Below are 19,218 nucleotides of genomic sequence, written 5' to 3'. Positions count from 1 at the left end.
GTCTCTCTCGTCAGGACACGTGCTTCATTTTCCCCCAGATCCAACGTTGTTTCACAAGCAACCGTAATTAATCATGCTTCTTTTTTTTTTTTGCTTTTGACTGGTTTACAATAGCTCCTTATATGTGCCAGGTGTACATCGTAATCAACAAGGGAAAGATTCTGATAAACAAAAGGGAGGGACAAGGCGGGTGCATAGGTGACTTGAATGAGAAAGCTAGCTCCTGCCAGCTGCAGACTGCGCGGCGAGCTGAGCCTGTGTGAGAGCAGTGAGCACTCGCTCAGTGCCGGCGCAGCTGTGGGTGTGTGCACACGGTGAGATGTGACGGCTCCTACCTCTCACAGCAGAACCAGCGCCTCGCTTGTGCTCCCATTCAGACACGGGACAAGCTAACCTGAGTCTATGTGGCTGCTGTGTAAACTGCTGTGGTGCCGTTGATGAATGGGTATGACAGGCCCCCTTGGAGGGAGGGATTCAGAAAAGGGGGTGGTGATGGACAGAGTATCTGAATTAAGCAGAACACTCCTACCCAGTCAAAAGATCAGGGCTTGATCCATCACCGTTTTTTAGCTCACTGCACCATCCCAGTTCAGAACCTGGCTACATGCATCCCCTTGGAGGGAGAGCATGCGCCTGTCAAAAGGAAAGAAAACATGCGGAATACCCCATCACGTGCCGCCTAATTACGGATCTAAGCTTGTTGTGTGGTCCGAAGACATCAAAGCTGCTGCGCGCACGTACCATTAAAAACAAGTAGGGGGTGCCTAGTTACAGATCTAAGCTTTTTCTGCGGTGGGAAGACATCAAAGCAGCCGCGCGCATGTACCATTAAAAACAAGTATGGGGTGGGGGGGAGAGCGGGCAGAGAGCAGGCAGCGTTTCCCTTGCAGGAGTGAGCACGATAATTGATACCATATGGTGGCGCTCGCTCCCGCAAGGGAATAGCCACACGTGCACGCGTTGCCATTGAAGGCAATGGAACGCGTGCACGTTGTAGCCTGAAAAAGGCAATTGATGGCTACAGGTCTCTTTCCTATGCAGCACAGCGCATGCGCCCTGCGTAGGTCGAGACCTAAAAAGGGGATTGCATGAGACACAAATCTGCACTTCTAATTCCCCCTGGTTGATTTATGAGCTCTCTTGATTCCACTCTCAGCGCCTTGATGCCTCCGGGTTTAGTAGCGCTTTCTGCATATACATTTTCTTTAATAATAATAATAATAATTCTAGGCCTAGTTGTGGCTAATTGCATGGTCGTATTGCAATACATTGGCCCCACACTACACCCCCCCAGCATAGTCAAATGTAGAGCAGATATGCGAGAATATAGTGTAGTTAAAGAGAACCGCCTGAGCGCAGTAGATATGCAAGAATGGGGTGTAGCTGAAGAGAACCGCCTGAGAGCAGTGCTTAAGGATGAGAATGCAGAGTGAGACCTGAGTGGGGACACATGTTGGAGGAATTACAGTCAACAGCAGACCCGACCGGAGGAGAGGAGGGCTCAACAGGAGTCAAATCCTATCGCCCACGCGCCAAATTTGGAGAGTGGAGAAAATCCCCACTCCCACATGTAAATAAAGAGCCTTCATCTGATGTCAGAAATAGGTATTCCCTTGACCTTCAAGCACCACAATTTCAGAAGCCGGATAGCTCCACCCTAGATGATTTATACTTTTTGCCCACAAGATAGTTCGGCCACCAGTTGCTGCCAGGGTTTCCCTTTTTATTATTAGTTAAATTGTTTATCTTTGCTTTTCTTTTTTTCCTTTTCAACATTTCTGATAAGTATTGTTACACACGTGTGGGAACGTGTTCAAGCACTGTAATAGCCATAGATATGCCCAGTAAATTAAACTGTTGAGGGAGACATTTGATAATGTTAACAGATTGCCAGGATATGTTATGTTAACAATAGACTGCCCCCCCCCAAAAAAGTAACATCCATAAGGCAAGATAATCAATGAGATTCCGTGCAACTGTTGCAATAAAAAAGTAAAAAAAAAAAAAAAGATCTGCATCTTGGGACGGGTTAGCAGGAACACAGTGCCCTTCAGTCATAGTTGCATCAGATACCAGGCAAAAGGTGTGTGTGTGTGTGTGTGTGTGTGTGTGTGTGGTGGTGTTACGACCATGCCAAAATAGAGCACTTTTCTACAGGGACTTCAAAATTTTTCAATCTTTCGAGTTCTAGACTTTCACCAGGATCAAATCGACTTGTGTCCGACCAGGGCTCTACTGTGACCAGCCTCAAATTGCATCTAGGCCCCAGTCTACAGCTTCCACAGAATATCAAATGCGCTTTGTACATTTTGGCACCATTTTCACTTAACTTTTTCAAATTTCATATTGTTGATTTGGCCTTTTTTTTTTTACTCAAAACTTTCCATTTTAAAATTGGTTGTGGAGTTTTGTTTGGGATTTTTTTCCTACTGTTTATGCACTGGTTAAATACTTTACAAATTGCCTTTGATTTCATCCTGGCTGCTCTGCATTCAATTACCAGAGATTTAACACAGGTTTATTTAATTTAGTTTGTGTGACATCTAGCTGGTGGTGGCCTGATCCTTTGCGATGGACACATGTTCATCCAAAATAATAATCAATTTTCCTACATGTATGTACACGCAGTAGGTTATAGCAGAAATTAGAGCTCAAAACAATATTAACCCCAGTTATAAGCTATCATCTTTGTTTTTATTACATTGATTTAGCAGATTATCCCAAGTGTATATCAAATGATCCAGTGCGCTTTGGACTTCTACAAGTGTGGTCCTGTGCAGCCTAATCATCTGCGTATTTAAAGTCAAGTTAGGAGGAAAAATCTGAGATTCTATGCCATTAATATGTCATATGTGTAGAATAAAGTGGGGGACAGCATAAATTCCTCCTTGAAGCCTAATCTTCTCAGCTATACACCACGTTGGTCCAATTGTATTTTAACTCAGGTTTTGTAGTACAGGATTTTTTAGATCATAATATTTATACTCTACTTTTGAAGATTCCACCATAGCATTTTATGGTCCACCCAATTGAATGCAGAGAACACATTTATAAAGCAAGTGTACAAGGGTTTGTTCGGTCTATTGTCAGGGCTATTATAGTACCTCATATTTCTTCACTATGGCCGGACCAAGTTTGGTCTGTTGTCTGCAGTTCATTGCCTTTCACCCATTCCTGGAGCTTTCTACATTGCTTCCTAGTTAATATGTTGGCTTCAACATCTAAAAGGACAATTAAACTATCACTTGTTGGCTTTATAGGACCAAGCTTCTTAGAATTCTGACATACTAAAGAGCCCATCCACGAGCAAGGGACCATTCCATAGACCTAGAGTAAGAAAGTGGATTATACACTGAAGTTGATGGTAGTCCTCTTCAAGTAACAGTGTCACTATTTCCTACTAGGTCTAGTTGGGTGCCAATTAGTTAAACCTGAGATCAACCCTTGGGAGCTGTAGCACAGAGCAGATTAGCAGAAATCTGTAAAGCATTTCTCAGTACTTAAACAGTTAATAAGTAGAAAAATAACAATAATAAGCCCACTCCAATTGATAAAAATATAAAAATATATAGATTTTTTTGATAATTTTTTTTATTATTATAACACAAGAGGAGAAATATACATATCAGATGTCAAACGAATATAACACAGCTGTGGACGGGCAAGCGAAGTGAAGAAATACCGTACAGTCAAAAGCAGCAAAGAAAGCAATACCAGCGTAAAGCAGAAGCAAAACAATGAGATTGCAATAACCGCAGGCACCCCCCCACAGCACCCGCCCACCAGGAGTACAGGATAGGCGAAGCAGACATATGACACCCAGATACGTTTAGGCAAAGATCAGGAGAATACGCCACATCTCTTGTGAAGAAAGGAAAAGGGAAATAGAATGGTCATAGAAAATAACAAAGGAAAAATAACAAACCCCCCCACAACCCCCCACCCTACACCCCTGCAGATGGCTACGACCTAACCCCACTAGCAGCGTGCCTGTCGCCCCCTAAACTACGCCCCAAGGAAGGGAAAAAGTTGGAGGAGGAGAATGTTGCAAAACGATACGAGCTCCCGGACTCCCATCCCCCCGCCAAAAGCAGACACCCCCCACCGTATTAATAAGCAAAGTTTAGCAAATCAAAAGACAGTCCGTAGGGGAGCCACAAACAGAAAAAGGACCATCCCGCCCGACCCCCGGTACCGCAGAGGCAGCAAATCCCTTCCCGAGCACATCAGACCAATAATCAGACAATCAGATTCACATCTGGCCCTCGCTCCCACAGATACCACCCAGCAAAGACAAAAGAAACAGTGCATCAAAGTCCAATCAAGTTCAGCCCAAACCCTCGCAATCCATCACGATGACCCCGTCCAGTACAAATAGGATGCTGCGTTTCTCCACGCAGGCTCTGTCCAGCCGAGCCGCCATCACGACAAGATTAAGAGAAAATAGTAGACTGTCAAGATCAATTCGATAGGAGGGAAAGCAGGATAGACGGGCACAGAGTCCAAAAGTCAAAGCAAATCCACTGCCCTCCAGCGAAAAATCAGCAAAGCGGTTTTGGTCACTCACAAAAAGAGGCAAAGGTGTAGTCCGACAGATGTTGGAAAAGTCACAATGGCTTACAAAGAGAGTCACATCCATCTCGGGCGGGGTCGATATAGGGCTAAATAAACGTCCAGTTCTTTCGGGCTCGATAGCCGCCATCTTAGGGTCGCAGCAGATTTCCGTGTCGGTATCCTGCACAGGGTCCTCGGTAACAGTCAAGGCGTTCTCCGCGGAAGAAGTATCTCGGCTCTCCAGGAGCAAATGGCCGGAATCCGGTCCCAAGCCTATATGATCGACAATTATGATCATCTCCTGGATGGTGGCGGTGAATCGTGTGTGGAGCTCCAAAATGGCGGCCATTACAGTGCGTAGCGACGGTGTAGTTTCAGCCCGCTCCATCGCCCCTCAATGAGCGACCGGGCGGGCGTCCGAACCTCGGAGGTCGACTTCTCCGGGGCACAAGGCAGAAGCAATGTAGAAACCACCGTTAACACGGCCAAAGCACGATAGCAGTACCGTCGCCGCCCACGAGGAACCAAGCCCAGAAAACCGCGGGAGCTCAACGGGGCCTCCGGGCAGCGGAACCCCGAACAAATAGTCGGTACAGTAGGTCACCGTTGGTGCTGGGTAGAGCTGTCACCAAACCACCATCCATAACGGGAGAGGAAAAACGCCACTTCTGGAGACCGGAACCTCCCACAGTCCGCGGCCGATGTTGTTCAACTCCAACCCGGCCGGGTAAAAACTCGAGGCCCCGGCTTCAAATCTGGAGTAGGCCAAGAATGGCACACGACCTATCTTCGTCGTCCGAGCAGCTAGAAATCCCGGGAGTGCATCTGTCGAGTCAGGCGCAGTTCACCTGCACGGGAGTCCGGCGGGAAATCAGGATAGGAGTCAGGATTCATGAGCTTCTGGCGGAGGTCGGCGGAGCCGGGAGCTTAAGCGGCCATCTTGGTTACGAGCGTAGCTCCTCCCTATAAAAATATTTAATGAGCAAATAGACACCAAAACAACAAAAGGTTACAATGTAGAGAAGCAAGGATACAGATTTTTGAAGTTTTAGATGTTTCTAAAAAGTGCAAAGAGCCAACCGCTGGTATCTGGTCATGCTACACCAGGTCAAAGTCAAATGTTAAGGCTGGAGCATGGGTCGGAATCAAGGACCAGGTTCAGCGGAAAGTTTTACCTTCTGACCTTGAAACCTTTTCAGAAATCGAAAATCCTCAGCGGGTCAAGACAGCAGGCTTTGACCACTATGTGCTACATGAGGCTGGATAGCTGCTGACTTTTGGTGAGAAAGCTCCAAGGAGAAGGAATTCTAAATGTGAGCCAGGGAGATCCCTTGCTGGCCTGATCATGTCATGGTCCAGGGCAAATCCAGTTGAAACTGGTCAGCTGGAACCAGCAGTCTTGGGCCTCTAGCAGCTTTTGAGTTTCCGGAGCTTAAGAGGCTAGCCCTCTAGACATGGAAACCGCTCTTTAGTCCAAGCTACAAGTGGGAGCAGGTCCAGTCATTGCAGTCCAGGGTTTCGCAGGTACTGTCCCCTCCTTCCGTCTTCCACAGGTCCAGAGGTGTTCTGAGGACTGTATCCAGGGGTGGTACTTTTATGCCCGACACTACCTTGTGGGTGGAGGCGACTCCCTAACCAATGGGGAACATTTTTCCAGGGGGAACTTCACCCACTCTGACATCTGTTGGGGGTTTGGCCCTAACAAATCCCACAGTGCCCTGCTCTGCCAGAATCCAACATGAAAGAATGAGTTGGATACTTACCAGTAGGAGTAGTTTTTCAGCTGCAAGAATTTTCTGGAATCACATGCTGTGCATTACTCCATCAAGTGGTTGGGCCTAGAAACTTCTGGTTAGTCCTCTTTTTTGCTGGGCATCGTCTGTGGCTATTAGGTGCCATGTTCGTCCTCCCATGAACCATGGCGTCAGACGTGCACTCCAGAAGCCCTTCTACGTGGTTGACCTTTTCAGATTCCTTTTTTCCCTTTGGTGACTTTCTCCAGTCTTTATCGTCTTCTTTTGTTTTCTTAAGGTATTGCTGGGGAGGTGGAGGATCTCATGTGAATCCAGAAAATTACTGGTAAGCAAGCATTTTCCAGCACAAATCCTTTTTTGTCACTATTGGAGGTGGGATTAAAATGAGTTGAGCTTACAAACATAAGTCAGACAGAGTACTGAAGCATCTGACTCTTTGTTCACTTAGATGGCCACACAATTATGTCTTGTGAAGGTGTGGACTGATTGCCATTTGGTTGCCAAACATATGTCGCTTATTGGCATGTTTGCTAGGAATTCCAATGTGGCTCCTTTTTTACCCCCCCCCCCCCATTGTGGAATGTGCTCTCAGCCCTGCCTCCAAGTGTGTGCCAGCTTTTTGGTAGCATAACTGGATTGTTTGCACTGTCCATCTTATGATGGTGCCCTTCATCCCTGGTGATCCTTTGCTTGAGTGTGATAAAGATATAAAGAACTGGCTCCCCTTTCTAATCTTCCTTGTCCTTTCTAAGAAGTACATTAAAGCCCTGCGTGCTTCCAGGATTGGTAGAGTTCTCCTACCTTGTGTTTTTGGTAGGTGAAAAATGCCCAGAAGCTGGATTGTTTGGTTAACTTCAAACTACAATAGGACCATGGAGAGGAAGCATGGATTGGTCTGCATGACTACCTAGGATTCGTGTATTTCCAGGTAGGGCTCTTGGATTGTTAGTGTCTGTAGTTCGCTCACCCTGTGCAGTGATGCGATTTTGATTGGGAATGCAGTCTTCGAGGTCAGGAACTGAAGTTCTGCTTTGAGTATCAGTTTAAAGGTGCCTTCATTAATTGTGGTAATACCAGGCTGAGGTTTCACACTGGTGTTGGTGCTGATCTGGGTGAAGCTATTCTTTTTGTTCCTTTTAGAAACCTTTTAATCACTGGTGTTGTGAAGAGGCTTCTTTCTAGGAGCCCTCTTGTGTGGGATACTACTGCTGCCAAGTGTAGTTTTAGTGAAGGATATGTTCAACTGTTATCTAGAGGGTACATAACTAATCTAATCACTGTGGTGTCGTTTGTGCTATTGTGGAACAGTTAATCTCTGCACCACAGGACATACCTTTGCCATTGCACTTGGCCTTCATGCCCCTTTTAGGATGTCCATAAATTGATTTGGAAGGTTCAAGTGTCCAAACTGTCTCCAGGAGCCAGGCTGCTAGCCTCAGGGTGCTTGCCTCTGGGTGGTAGATTTTCTCTCCCTGCATGGAGGAGGTTGTGGTTTTTTGGCAGCCTTTTTATATTTCCTTGTGCCATCTCCATCAGGTCAGACAAACCATGTTGGTCTTGCCCACAGCGGGACAATTAAAATCAGCGTCATTGAAGACGGTTTGCACTTGTTTACCACTAAAGGAATGAAGGGAATTGGTGGCAAGGCGTTTGCACATTTCACTGACCAATCTATCAACAGGACAGTCCCCTGGGAGCGGCGGTGTGGTTGCCTGGACACGAAGTCTTGGCATTTTGAGTTTTCTGGTATTACGAACAGGTCGATCTCTATGGCGCCCCACTTTATGACACGCACTTGTTCATTTAGTTCCCATTCGTGGGATACTGATGCTTGCCTGCTTAGTCTGGCTGCTTCTCGACTTTCTACTACTGGGAGATGTATGGTGGTTAAGGTGATTACTCTCTGAAGGGCCCCATTTCCTGTTTTAGTTTTGACAGCACATGCAACCTTGTTCCTCCTTGCTTGTTCAGATACCAAAATCGTGGATTTGCATGGTCATTACTTTTACCAGTGTTTGAAAGGTCTTCAGGTCCAGGAAGACTGTTTTTAGTTAGAGAACATTTTCGCTGCATCTCTTCTGTGTTCCTTAGTCCTACGATGTTTAGTTCCCTCACGTGTGCACCCCAGCCTGTGTAGGACAAGTCCTTGGTGATCATCACAGTAGGAGTTGGCTGTGTGAGGGGGGTCAGCCCACTGTTATGTTGTCCACTTTCTACTATGTCATCTCTTCTTGAATTCTCAGTGTTACAACCACTAGATAGTCCTAACTATCTGATGCCTGTGACCATTGGTTTTGGATCCACTCTTGGCGTGGTCTCATGTGGAGACTTGCGTGTGGTTTCAGGGGAATGCACGAGGCACTCATGCCCATCATTTTACCCGCTGTCCTCGCTGTCAAAGACTGACCCTTGAGGTAGCAGTGAGCCTGCGCTGTGATTGCCTGAATCTCTTGAAGATAGGGAAGGCTCTCACCTCCACTGTATTGATACATGTTCCTGGGAAGTTTCTCTCTTTTTCTAGCTATGTTGGTATCTTTTCAAGATTGACTGTGAACCCTAGTTATTGAAGGGTGTCGATGACTGTCCTTAAGTGCCTCTTGCATTGAGAAAAGGAGCTTGCTTTGACTAGCCGGTCATCTAAATGCAGATATATGTGGATAACCTTCCTTCTTAGGTAGGGCGCCACCATGGCTAAGCACTTTGTGAATATCTTGTATGCAGACTTGACTTTGAAAGGCAGCACTCTGAATTGGTAAGGGTTTTGGTTGACAATGTACTGCAGGTACCATTTGTGCTTGTGGTTCATGGGGATGTGCAGGCAGGCGTCTTAGTTCTTTGGTTGCCATGTTTTCGTTTACCAGCAGCCACCGGATGACCTCCTGTGGCATACCGATTTTGAATTTTTGTGTTTTTATGAACTTGTTTAAGAAGCAGATGCCCAGAATTGCTCCTCGAGTCTCATCTGGTTTAGAGACTAGTAATTATGCGGAGTAGTTTCCTTGGTTGATTTCTGATGTGGCCACTCTCTCTATTGGCCTATTTGCGAAGTGATCCTGCATCTTGCACTGTAGACATCTATGCTCTCCAGAGTCTGATCTCTTCTTTGGTCTGACCCTGGCTGGTGTCTTTATATGTTCTATACAGTATGCAAGTTGGACGATGTCGAGGATCGATTTATCTGATGTGACCGTCCTCCATTCCTGAAGGAAGTCATCTATTCTGCCCCACTGGTGTTATATGATGGAGTAAGAGGAGTCACTTGGTTGAGGAGTTGGCTCCCCTGGAGGGTTGGTCTCTTCCTCTCACTCTGCCCTGAAAGGGCTCCCATTGGGAAGCCTGGGTTGACCCGGTTACATACCATGGGCCCTGGGTACACGGAGTACTATATACTAGGGACTTGCAGGAAAACTAATATCCAATCAATGATTAGCAACTTCTACAAGTCAGAGATCATACAAATGTAACAATAGATGCAGTGTTAGATGGTTAGTTGCCAATATAGGAACCATGGAAAACCTAGTACAGCATTTAAACAGGTCTTATGACAGCAACATGCAGTTCAGGTAGGCTGAGCTTGCATGGGAGTTACGAGAATGTTGCACCAGGGACACATTGGTGAGGTTATCATTTATTGACCTTAAGCTGTAGCTTTGTAATAGATGCAGATATAATTGTACCTTAACATTTGTTTTCTATAGTGCTTCTCATCAAGCTCCTACAGTGTACAAATTCCAGTCCTCACAATATAAAGCTCCTACAGTGTATGCATCCCACGGCCCCTTAATACCAAGTTACGACAGACAATTCTAAGTCCCATTTGTATAAGGTTATATGGTGAGAGATTTTTACATGGAATTCAATGGGATTTGCAGACTGCAATGGAGTTCATTGCGCAAACCACACGAATACCGCTTCCCGCTGCTGTGTACCTTGCCCACGCCGATCCTCTGAGCTCAGGGAAAGGGGTGGGGAGGGGGTTGGGGGGGACACAGGTCTTACATGGTAGAGTCACAAGAAATGTATTCTAGCTGTTAATTGCATCACTGTGTATTAAATTTCCCAATGATAGTAGATTTTTAAAAAATATAAATAAGAAGCACCGACATCATGGGGATATGTACTTCAAGGTCCCCTTGAAAATCATTAGCAAATTAATGAATGTATGATGAGTCTTTGGCGCCGTTCCTTACATTACTCAACATTATTTGCACATTTATAAGATAGTAGTTCTTGGCACCTAACAGACCAGTAATCTCCCTCCACCTCTATGAATGCTAAGGAAATCATTTGGGGGTCGCAGCTGGAACTCCTGGCACTACCTTTGCAATCCTTGGCCTCAGAGGTGGCATATCACTGCCACGAACCCAAGATCAGTGGCAATATATTATTACACTAAACATTAATACTAGTCAGCTATTCGTCTAGTAACAAAAAGGTTGAGTGTATGCTTGGGGGTGTGAGCGAGAGCGAGGGAGGGCGAGAGCGAGGGAGGGCGAGAGCGAGGGAGGGCGAGAGCGAGGGAGGGCGAGAGCGAGGGAGGGCGAGAGCGAGGGAGGGCGAGAGCGAGGGAGGGCGAGAGCGAGGGAGGGCGAGAGCGAGGGAGGGCGAGAGCGAGGGAGAGGGAGCGAGGGAGAGGGAGCGAGGGAGAGGGAGCGAGGGAGAGGGAGCGAGGGAGAGGGAGCGAGGGAGAGGGAGCGAGGGAGAGGGAGCGAGGGAGAGGGAGCGAGGGAGAGGGAGCGAGGGAGAGGGAGCGAGGGAGAGGGAGCGAGGGAGAGGGAGCGAGGGAGAGGGAGCGAGGGAGAGGGAGCGAGGGAGAGGGAGCGAGGGAGAGCGAGCGAGGGAGAGCGAGCGAGGGAGAGCGAGCAAGGGAGAGCGAGCGAGGAAGAGCGAGCGAGGAAGAGCGAGCGAGGAAGAGCGAGCGAGGGAGAGCGAGCGAGGGAGAGCGAGCGAGGAAGAGCGAGCAAGGGAGAGCGAGCGAGGAAGAGCGAGCGAGGGAGAGCGAGCGAGGAAGAGCGAGCGAGGAAGAGCGAGCGAGCGAGGGAGAGCGAGCGAGCGAGGGAGAGCGAGCGAGCGAGGGAGAGCGAGCGAGCGCGAGCAAGAGCAGGCAAGAGCGGGCAAGAGCGGGCAAGAGCGGGCAAGAGCGGGCAAGAGCGAGCGAGAGCGAGCAAGAGCGAGCAAGAGCGAGCAAGAGTGAAAGCGAGCAAGAGTGAAAGCGAGCAAGAGTGAAAGCGAGCAAGAGTGAAAGCGAGCAAGAGTGAAAGCGAGCAAGAGTGAAAGCGAGCAAGAGTGACTGAGTGAAAATGAATCAATGAGAAGGACTGGAGGGCGAGTGTTAGGGGAGAGCGAGTGTTCGAGAGTGAGTGTTGTAGAAAGCTGGCTTTGTATTTACTATACCAAAGTAAGGTATAGTGTACACAGAGTCCATAGGTAGGCAGATGTAAAAGTAGATTAATGCCTTACTCTCTATTTGTGGTAATGTGGGCGAGCAGTAAGCCTTTATCAGAGGGTAGTGTTAAGCATTCATTGTACACACTCAAGCAAGAAGTGTCACACACTCAAAGATGGAACTCAGACCAATATGTTTGTATAAAAATATTTTGTAGTTGTATTTTAATTTCTAGAACCAAGCCAGGCCTGGTACAGGTGAGGATAACAATACTTTGCAAGAATAATGCAGTTAAATACAGTTTGAATGCAGATAAATGCAATTGGAATGATTACAGGTAAGTCAAGTGTTTATAAACAATTAGAATTACTTTTCAGATTACTGATTAGGTTACTTTTCAGATTACTTTTAAGTTACTTTTTCTACTCCGTGTGATATGCCTAGATATCACACTGGGACATTTCCTAAATAAAAAGGTAAGTAAATCAGTTTTAGTATATATGCAGTTTAAGGTTTCATACAAACCAACTTAAAACAATTTTTACAAGAAAGCAGTCAATGCAGTCTTATGGGAGAAAACAAGGTTATTGGTTTATGGGTAAGTACTACGATTTCGGGTTCGTTTTCTGGGGTAAGAACAAGAGTTCCCCGAGGGTCAAGGAGGCACCCTCAGCGGCACAAGGGCGGCCGGGTGCAGAGTGCTGTGGCCCAATGTTATCCAATGGGGAATGGGGGACTTCGGTTGGTGGCTGCTCACGAGCAGGCCACAAGGTTGTGGGAGCAAAGTCCCTGGACGTAGACTCAGAGCAAGGGGGAGGTCAGTTGTGCAGTGCTGTTTTGGCGTTGGGTGCCTTGTTGGTTTCAATGGGGGTTCTCCAGTTGCAATAAACACTGCAGGCTCGCAGACGAAGATCTTCTGGAGGCCGCCACCAGTCAGGGTGTCTTGGCATCGGTTTCTCTTATCGGCTCCGGTCCCGGTCAGGGGAATCCTCCAGAAAGGGGCTGCAGGTGTCGGGTGGAGACTTAAGGTAGGTCAGGGATCACCAGATACCAGGTCAGGATATCTGGGGAGACCTCCTCCTGGTGTTGGGCCACTAACTTGGGCAATGAGCGTCGGGAGGAGAGCGGTGCAGACTTGCAGATTTGGCCGCAAATCTGGTGCTCATGGTAGACAAAGTCTTGGTTGGGAAGGCAGGGCAGGTCCTTCGGGTTCTGTGGGGCTGCTGGCTGCAGGACACACCGGGATTTCACTGGAGCAGGTAGAGCCGGTAGAGCTGGGGCCTAGTCAGTTGGTGTCCTCTTCTTCCTCTTCAGCCTTCCTCTTCGGTCCTTCTTTATTCTTCTTGTCTGAGGAGGCATGATTCAGGGTTGCCACTAAACACTACATGTAGGGGAGTTACAGGTAGGTGCAGGCCGGGACCCCCTATTATGCCACCCTCCAGTGGGAGAGGGGCATAAGAATCACTCTAGTTGGCTGGGTCACCCCATCTGCAAGATGGCAGGGACTGAGAGTTGTGTTTCACCTCGCATCCCCCACCGGAGGGTTGGGGTTGGCAAAGGTGGTCACACCTCTCCTCCTAACTTGGTTTTGCCACCGATTTTCCCACCCAAAGTGGGGGTCAGAACCGGTGGGGGCCAGTTGCTGGGAGCAGCATATGACTTGGGTAGCTCACAACAGCGGCAAGCATTTGAAGCTTCCCCTTCATAGACCCTGCCCATCCTGGCACCTCGTCTAAGGATGTGCTTTGTTTCACGACCTTAAAAGCGGCAGGCTCTCGACCCAGGGGCCCATAAACATGTCTGGTGGTGGCAGTTGGCGAGCAGCCACTCAGCCAGGACACTAGAGTTAGGTAATTTTTCAGGGGGCATCTCTAAGATGCCCTCCAAGTGCATTTTTCATTAAATCCCACACTGGCATCAGTGTGGGTTTAATGTGCTGAGAAGTTTGATACCAAACTGCCTAGTTTTCAGAACAGCCATTAAGGTGCGGTGGAGCTCGTGATGACAAACTCCCATATCATATACTCCTTATGAGATAACTGCACTTACAATGTCTAAGAATTGACTTAGATACTGTAAGGGTACAGGGCTCATGCACTTGTACACTCACCACTGGTATAGTGCACCCAGCAAGAGGGGTGGCTTACCTATGACAGGGCAGTAGTTTGTAGGCATGGAATGTGTGCCATGTCGACTCTTCACTTTGTTCTGCACCAAAACATGCAGCCTGCAATGGCAGAGTGTTTGTGTGTAAAGGTACATAATCTCTAAGGGTGGCACAATAAGTGATGCAGCCCTTACAGGCCTTCCCTGGTCACAGTACCCTTGGTACCTATGGTACCTTTCACAAGGGACTTACACGTGGCCAGGGAGTTGGCAATTGAGTTTTGCAACAGTACAGTCAGCTTAGGGACAGAACACAGGCCCTGGGTACCTGGGTGGCAGGAACCCAGGGCACACTCAGTCAAAGTACAACAACATCAGGAAATAAGTGTGGGGCAACCATGCTAAAAGGGACTCTTTCCTACAAGTGTGAATAAGAGAGTGAATGCAAGTGAGAAAATATAAGTGAGAGTGAGTAAATGAATGAGTGACAATGAGGGATTGAGAATGAGGCAGTCAGAGTACAAGTGAGAAAGTATGAGTGAGATGGTATAAGAAAGAGTGAGACTGAGAGCGAATTAGTGAGAATGGGTAAGAGTGAATGCAAAAGAGTGAGAATGAAGGAGTGCAAGTGAAGACAAAATAATGAGTGACTGATTGCAAGTAAGTGTGAGTAAGAATGTCATGTTGTGTTTGCAGGTCCGTTGTTGGCCCTGGCACACTGAAGGTAATTCTTGGCTTCTAGGGTACCTAATGCAAACTACTCGCAAAGGAATAATAGAGGCAATTCTTAGCATGACTAGCACCAGCGACAAAATACGGTCATTGGTACACAGGAGGTAATTTGTGGCACACTAGGCAGCCATGGTAACGTAAGGGTAGTACCATAATAATGGTAATTCATGACATTGTGCAACCATGGTCAAAATAAGGGTACTGGCACATTGGAGGTAATTCCTGTCACAAGGGAGTGAAACGGCAGCCTATAGGAAGAAAGCATCCATGACAAAATGTTGGCTCTAACAAACTAAAATTATTTTTTGACAAAAGGGTCACCCATGGCTTATGAACGGTATCATTGTGGAACAGGCACAATGGAAGTAATTTTTGACGTATGGGAGAACCATAGCTAATTTTGAAAAAAATGGGGATCAACTCCTGGGGACCGCCAGATTTCACTGGCTTGGAATACCATGAAAGGAATTGAATATTTAAGGAGTGCCTTTTCAGAGCCTTTGGCTGTTTAGCAAATGTATGCACAAATTGCCCCCCCCTCCCTTAAAAACCCAATGTGCATTTGATCCAATTTCTTTCTAAATGTAGTAGGGGGGAACCCCATAGAGACTCCCTAAAAGAGGTCTGGCTCCCTCATTTGCTGTAAACGTAAAATAGACATTGTTCTGTGTCATGTTTAAGTAATCCTGCAGTTATTCTGGAAGTCCAGCAATGGCAATAGGTTTTATGCCATCAGGGTTAAAGCAATGTGACAAGACTTTCACAGAATATTTGGGGACACAAAATATACAAGGACACTTCCTATGTCGGCATTACAGTCAAAGGGTTAGGTGTTTCAATTACACCATCCTTGGAATTTTGGTAAATTGATGTCCATGCTGCATGCTCCTCATGGATAAACAAACGTGCATCAGTAAAACTTACTCTGCACCAGCCCTTTCTCCTTCTTGAGGGAAACCGTCTTGTTGAGAATGCCTTTCGTGTACTGGATTGCAACCTCCTCCAGGTATTCAATAGTCCTGTCTTCTGGGCTCTTTAATCCGGGCCCTGGAAATAGCAGAAGAGACTAGTTACATCGCCATACATGGATTCAACACGAGCAAACTGAAACAAGAATTCCTATTCTAGGACACTCCCAGAGTGAGTCACTCAATGAGCGGTCAAGAAGCCAGCTGAAACCACTGAGCTGCTTATGATAATTACATGGTGAATACATATCTATAACAAACTGCTCTCTTTTATCCCAAAAGGCCTTAGGAAATCTAGAAGTCTCCTGCTGGCCATGGAGAATAATATTTAAAAAAACTTAGTAAATGCTAGCATAGGTATTTTATTTTTCAAAACAGTACAGAACCAAAATGTGTACATTTGTTTTATTGAAGGAGCAAAAATAACTTGGACTTCAGAACTGTAAAAAAAAAAATAATAATTAAGAGATTTCACAAGCTGTGGACAAAGGGAATAATGGTCTGCTGCATTTAAAGGTCACTTCAAGTTTTCTTAAGTAACCACAGTTTTCAAGGTTGAGATTTACAACATACAAGTGTACAACATTTCCAAATTCTAACAAAAGATATGGCCAACAAAAAACATTGGCATTACAGTGGTAGAAAACGACATGGAAGAGCATGTGTGAGAAGTTGGCCTGATAGGTGATGTTTCCAATTCTGGAACCTCCTGTTATCAGACCAAACAATCCCTTATGGTGTCTGGTTGTAAGTCAACCTTATTAGACAAGCTATCCTAGGGGTAGCATGGCCTAAAGGCTTAACTTAAGAGGTCGTGTTAAGCGAGCTGTTTTACCACATACAATCCTTTAATATCAAATGAAAGGACACCACACAAGTATATATTATAAAAATATATGTGTTTATTACTAAAAACAATCCCCAGTATTCTTTATGAATAAAGGGGCACAAGCGTTAAATCAAAAGCACAGTATAACATACAAAGCTGCACAAATATGGATGAGGGCGAGGGGCCACTCAGACCATATACTAAACAAGTGGTATAAGAGATACCAATCGAACAGTGGTTAGGCCTAGGGCCTAGGGAATCGCTGGGAGCAGTCGGGACAAGCAATGCTGAAGTCGGGAAAAGCTCGCGGGATTCGGGTGCAGTGCAGAAAGCGCACGCATGCACCAATGTTAACCAATGGTGCGTAAAAGTTACAAAGTTAAAGTTAAAGGACACTTCCGCTGAACCTAGAGGAACAAAACTTAAGACACAGACCCTAGAGGTGTGTACCAGTGTGGGAACACCGGCGTTGCAATGTTACCTCACCCACAGGAAGCGGGTGCACAGGGTCGAAGTTGAGTCGGGTTTCGTCACGCAGGCTCTTGGTGCTTGGAGCTGAAAAGGCTGCAGGCGGGGTGAAAGAGAAGTGTCCAGTGGAGTCCAAGGGTGGACTCAAGTCGAAAAGTACCTGAAAGCAGAAGAGACAGAGTCTGGGTCACTCAGCAGTGACCAGGGTGGAACCAGGACGGAACCAGGACGGAACCAGGCAATGTCGGGCGCAATCAGGTGGTCGTCGAGGAGCTTCTCTCCGCTGTCACGTGGGCTCTGGGGCATCTACGACATCCAGGAGCGGGTCACGATCTGTCCCACGCAGGCTCTCGCCGTCGGCGCAGTCGGCTTCAAGATTGGAGCAAACACTTGGCAAAAGCAATCCACGCGGAACCGGGAGATTGCTTCTCACTCGAACCAGGAGGGTCAGAGTGGGGGCTCCTTTTCAGGGGAGCTGGTGCAAATCTGGAGCAACCAGAATCGCAAGTCGAATTTCAAGTTTCGTCGGCACAGGGGCCACAAGCCAGCTGGCAAGTGACCGGGCCAACGCGTTGAGCCAAAAGAAGCAGAAGGGCCCCACGCAGCACTCGTCGAGTGTGGAGGGCTGAACTTCGGTGCAAGAGTGGCTCAGGGTTGGGGCTTCTCAAACCCCGGTGTACAGCTTCGAGGGTCACTCGTGGGCTGCACGGTCAGCGTCTCGTGGTCTTTTCAAGATGGCGTGCCCCACGCTTCCGGTCGCCTCCACGGGTCTCAGCTCTGCAGGGACTGGGGATCGGGCTGTAGGAAGGCAGGCAAGCTTGATCTCGTCGATCTCTGTCGCTCGAGTTCCGGCGGGAACTGCAACAAAGCAGACGTCGATGGCTGGATGGTGCCTGTTTGCACAGGGTGGTCACTCCTTGACCACAAGGGAGATTCTTCGGGCTTCTACGTCGAGTAGGATGTCGAAGGGTCCAGAGTTTCGTTTCTTATGTTTCATCAGGATAATCTGAAGTGCATTGGCACTGCTCCCAGTCTTATACTAATTTTGGGGGCTGGATTACCTGCTAGGTCCCCTCCTATGGGTGGGACCCAGGAAGTGGGTGGATACACCCCCTTCCTTCGATCCAGGCCGCCCTGGCACGAGGGCTGGAGTGCCCCAGAACCGGTTTGGCCGGATTATGCAAGGGGCAGCCTTGTGCTCCCCATGCAGTGTCTGGTTTCTTTCAAACCTCCCTGCTACAATCCACTATCTCCCGTCTGGGGGGTGTAACACCTCCCTGCGACAGGAAACCCTTTGTCCAGGCCCCATTTGGCTGAGTTTCGGTCAGCTTCAGGGGGTCAGACTCGTGTCTGTGGCAGAGGCATCCATTTTGTGGATCCAAGGTCCTTGTAGAAATTAACCGCATTTAAGTAAAGTAACATGTCTTACCCCTCTAGAGGGGTGGAATGCTATCCCCGTCGCCAGAACTGGCGAGGGGATAGTATTCCAAATCGTACGACACCTTACACGACAAGTTTTGATAAAGCCAAACCAAAGTTGCTATATAACCGCGAGGATTATAATGCACTTAAGAGTATATGGTATGGCATTATCCTGAAACAGCTTAGGGAGTTGTTCCCGACAGCTGCAGACAGGCTCAGCTCATGCTAGAGCTCCATCTCACATTAAACCACGCACTCTGCCTCCTGGATTGATGAGGCCTTCCATAGGAGTGGCTCACAGGTTTATATGTGTCCAGATATAGGTTTAGATATAGGTATACTATATCTAAGCAAGGGGTGGTTACACCACCTTACCCCAGCTGAGTGATCAGCCAGTTGTGTCAATTTAAGAACCAGCCAGGGGTGGCAAAAGATATGCTGCAGCCCCTGGTAGGCCTTGGTGGCCCCTATGCCCTGGGCACCTATAGTGCATTATACGGGGGCTGACAAGGAGTCCATTTCCAATTGTGGTATGTGCCTATAGCACATGTATCATTAATTTAGTGAGAGAACAGCAGGCTGGGGGTTCGATCAGCAGGCCCACAGCCTCAGTAGTCGAAAACCAGTGAAGCAAAAAGCAAAAATTTGGGGTGACCATAGGATAGCAGACCCTACTCTCCTACAGCATGCTTTTCTGAGAGTAGGGGAAAAGTGAATTTTCCAATCTGGAGTTGTTAATCTGAGCTGATCAGCCTTCTTGAACTTTCATTTAAATCAAAGGGAACTTTCATGTTAGAAACAAGGCAAAGTGAAAGAAGACTATTCACAGACTCCCATCCCCTCCAAAAAAAACAGGATCATACAAAGGAGAAGGACCTCTCCAATTTTGGTCAGGGCCATCTTCTTGCCCTAAATCAGCCTAAATCCAGCTTGATTTTTGCAGAGTATGAAAGAAGAAGGTTGCTGCATTTTGTGTGCAGTCCTGAGAAGAGGATTTCG

At 47.3% G+C, this 19,218-nt stretch overlaps 1 protein-coding gene across 1 annotated transcript in view; it reads right to left on the bottom strand.

The window, feature by feature from the left end:
- HADHA (hydroxyacyl-CoA dehydrogenase trifunctional multienzyme complex subunit alpha) overlaps positions 1-19,218 on the bottom strand; it is a 112,178-nt gene that overhangs the window by 48,122 nt on the left and 44,838 nt on the right. Inside the window, exon 8 of the mRNA XM_078650015.1 lies at positions 15,457-15,579. Coding sequence (XP_078506141.1) covers positions 15,457-15,579 — 123 coding nt within the window. The remainder of the gene's footprint in view (positions 1-15,456; positions 15,580-19,218) is intronic.

This window comes from Lissotriton helveticus, chromosome 6 (assembly GCF_964261635.1).
Source record: "Lissotriton helveticus chromosome 6, aLisHel1.1, whole genome shotgun sequence".
Lineage (NCBI taxonomy): Eukaryota > Metazoa > Chordata > Amphibia > Caudata > Salamandridae > Lissotriton > Lissotriton helveticus.
Note: the sequence above shows the minus strand (reverse complement) of the source record. Positions and strands in the feature narration are given on the sequence as shown.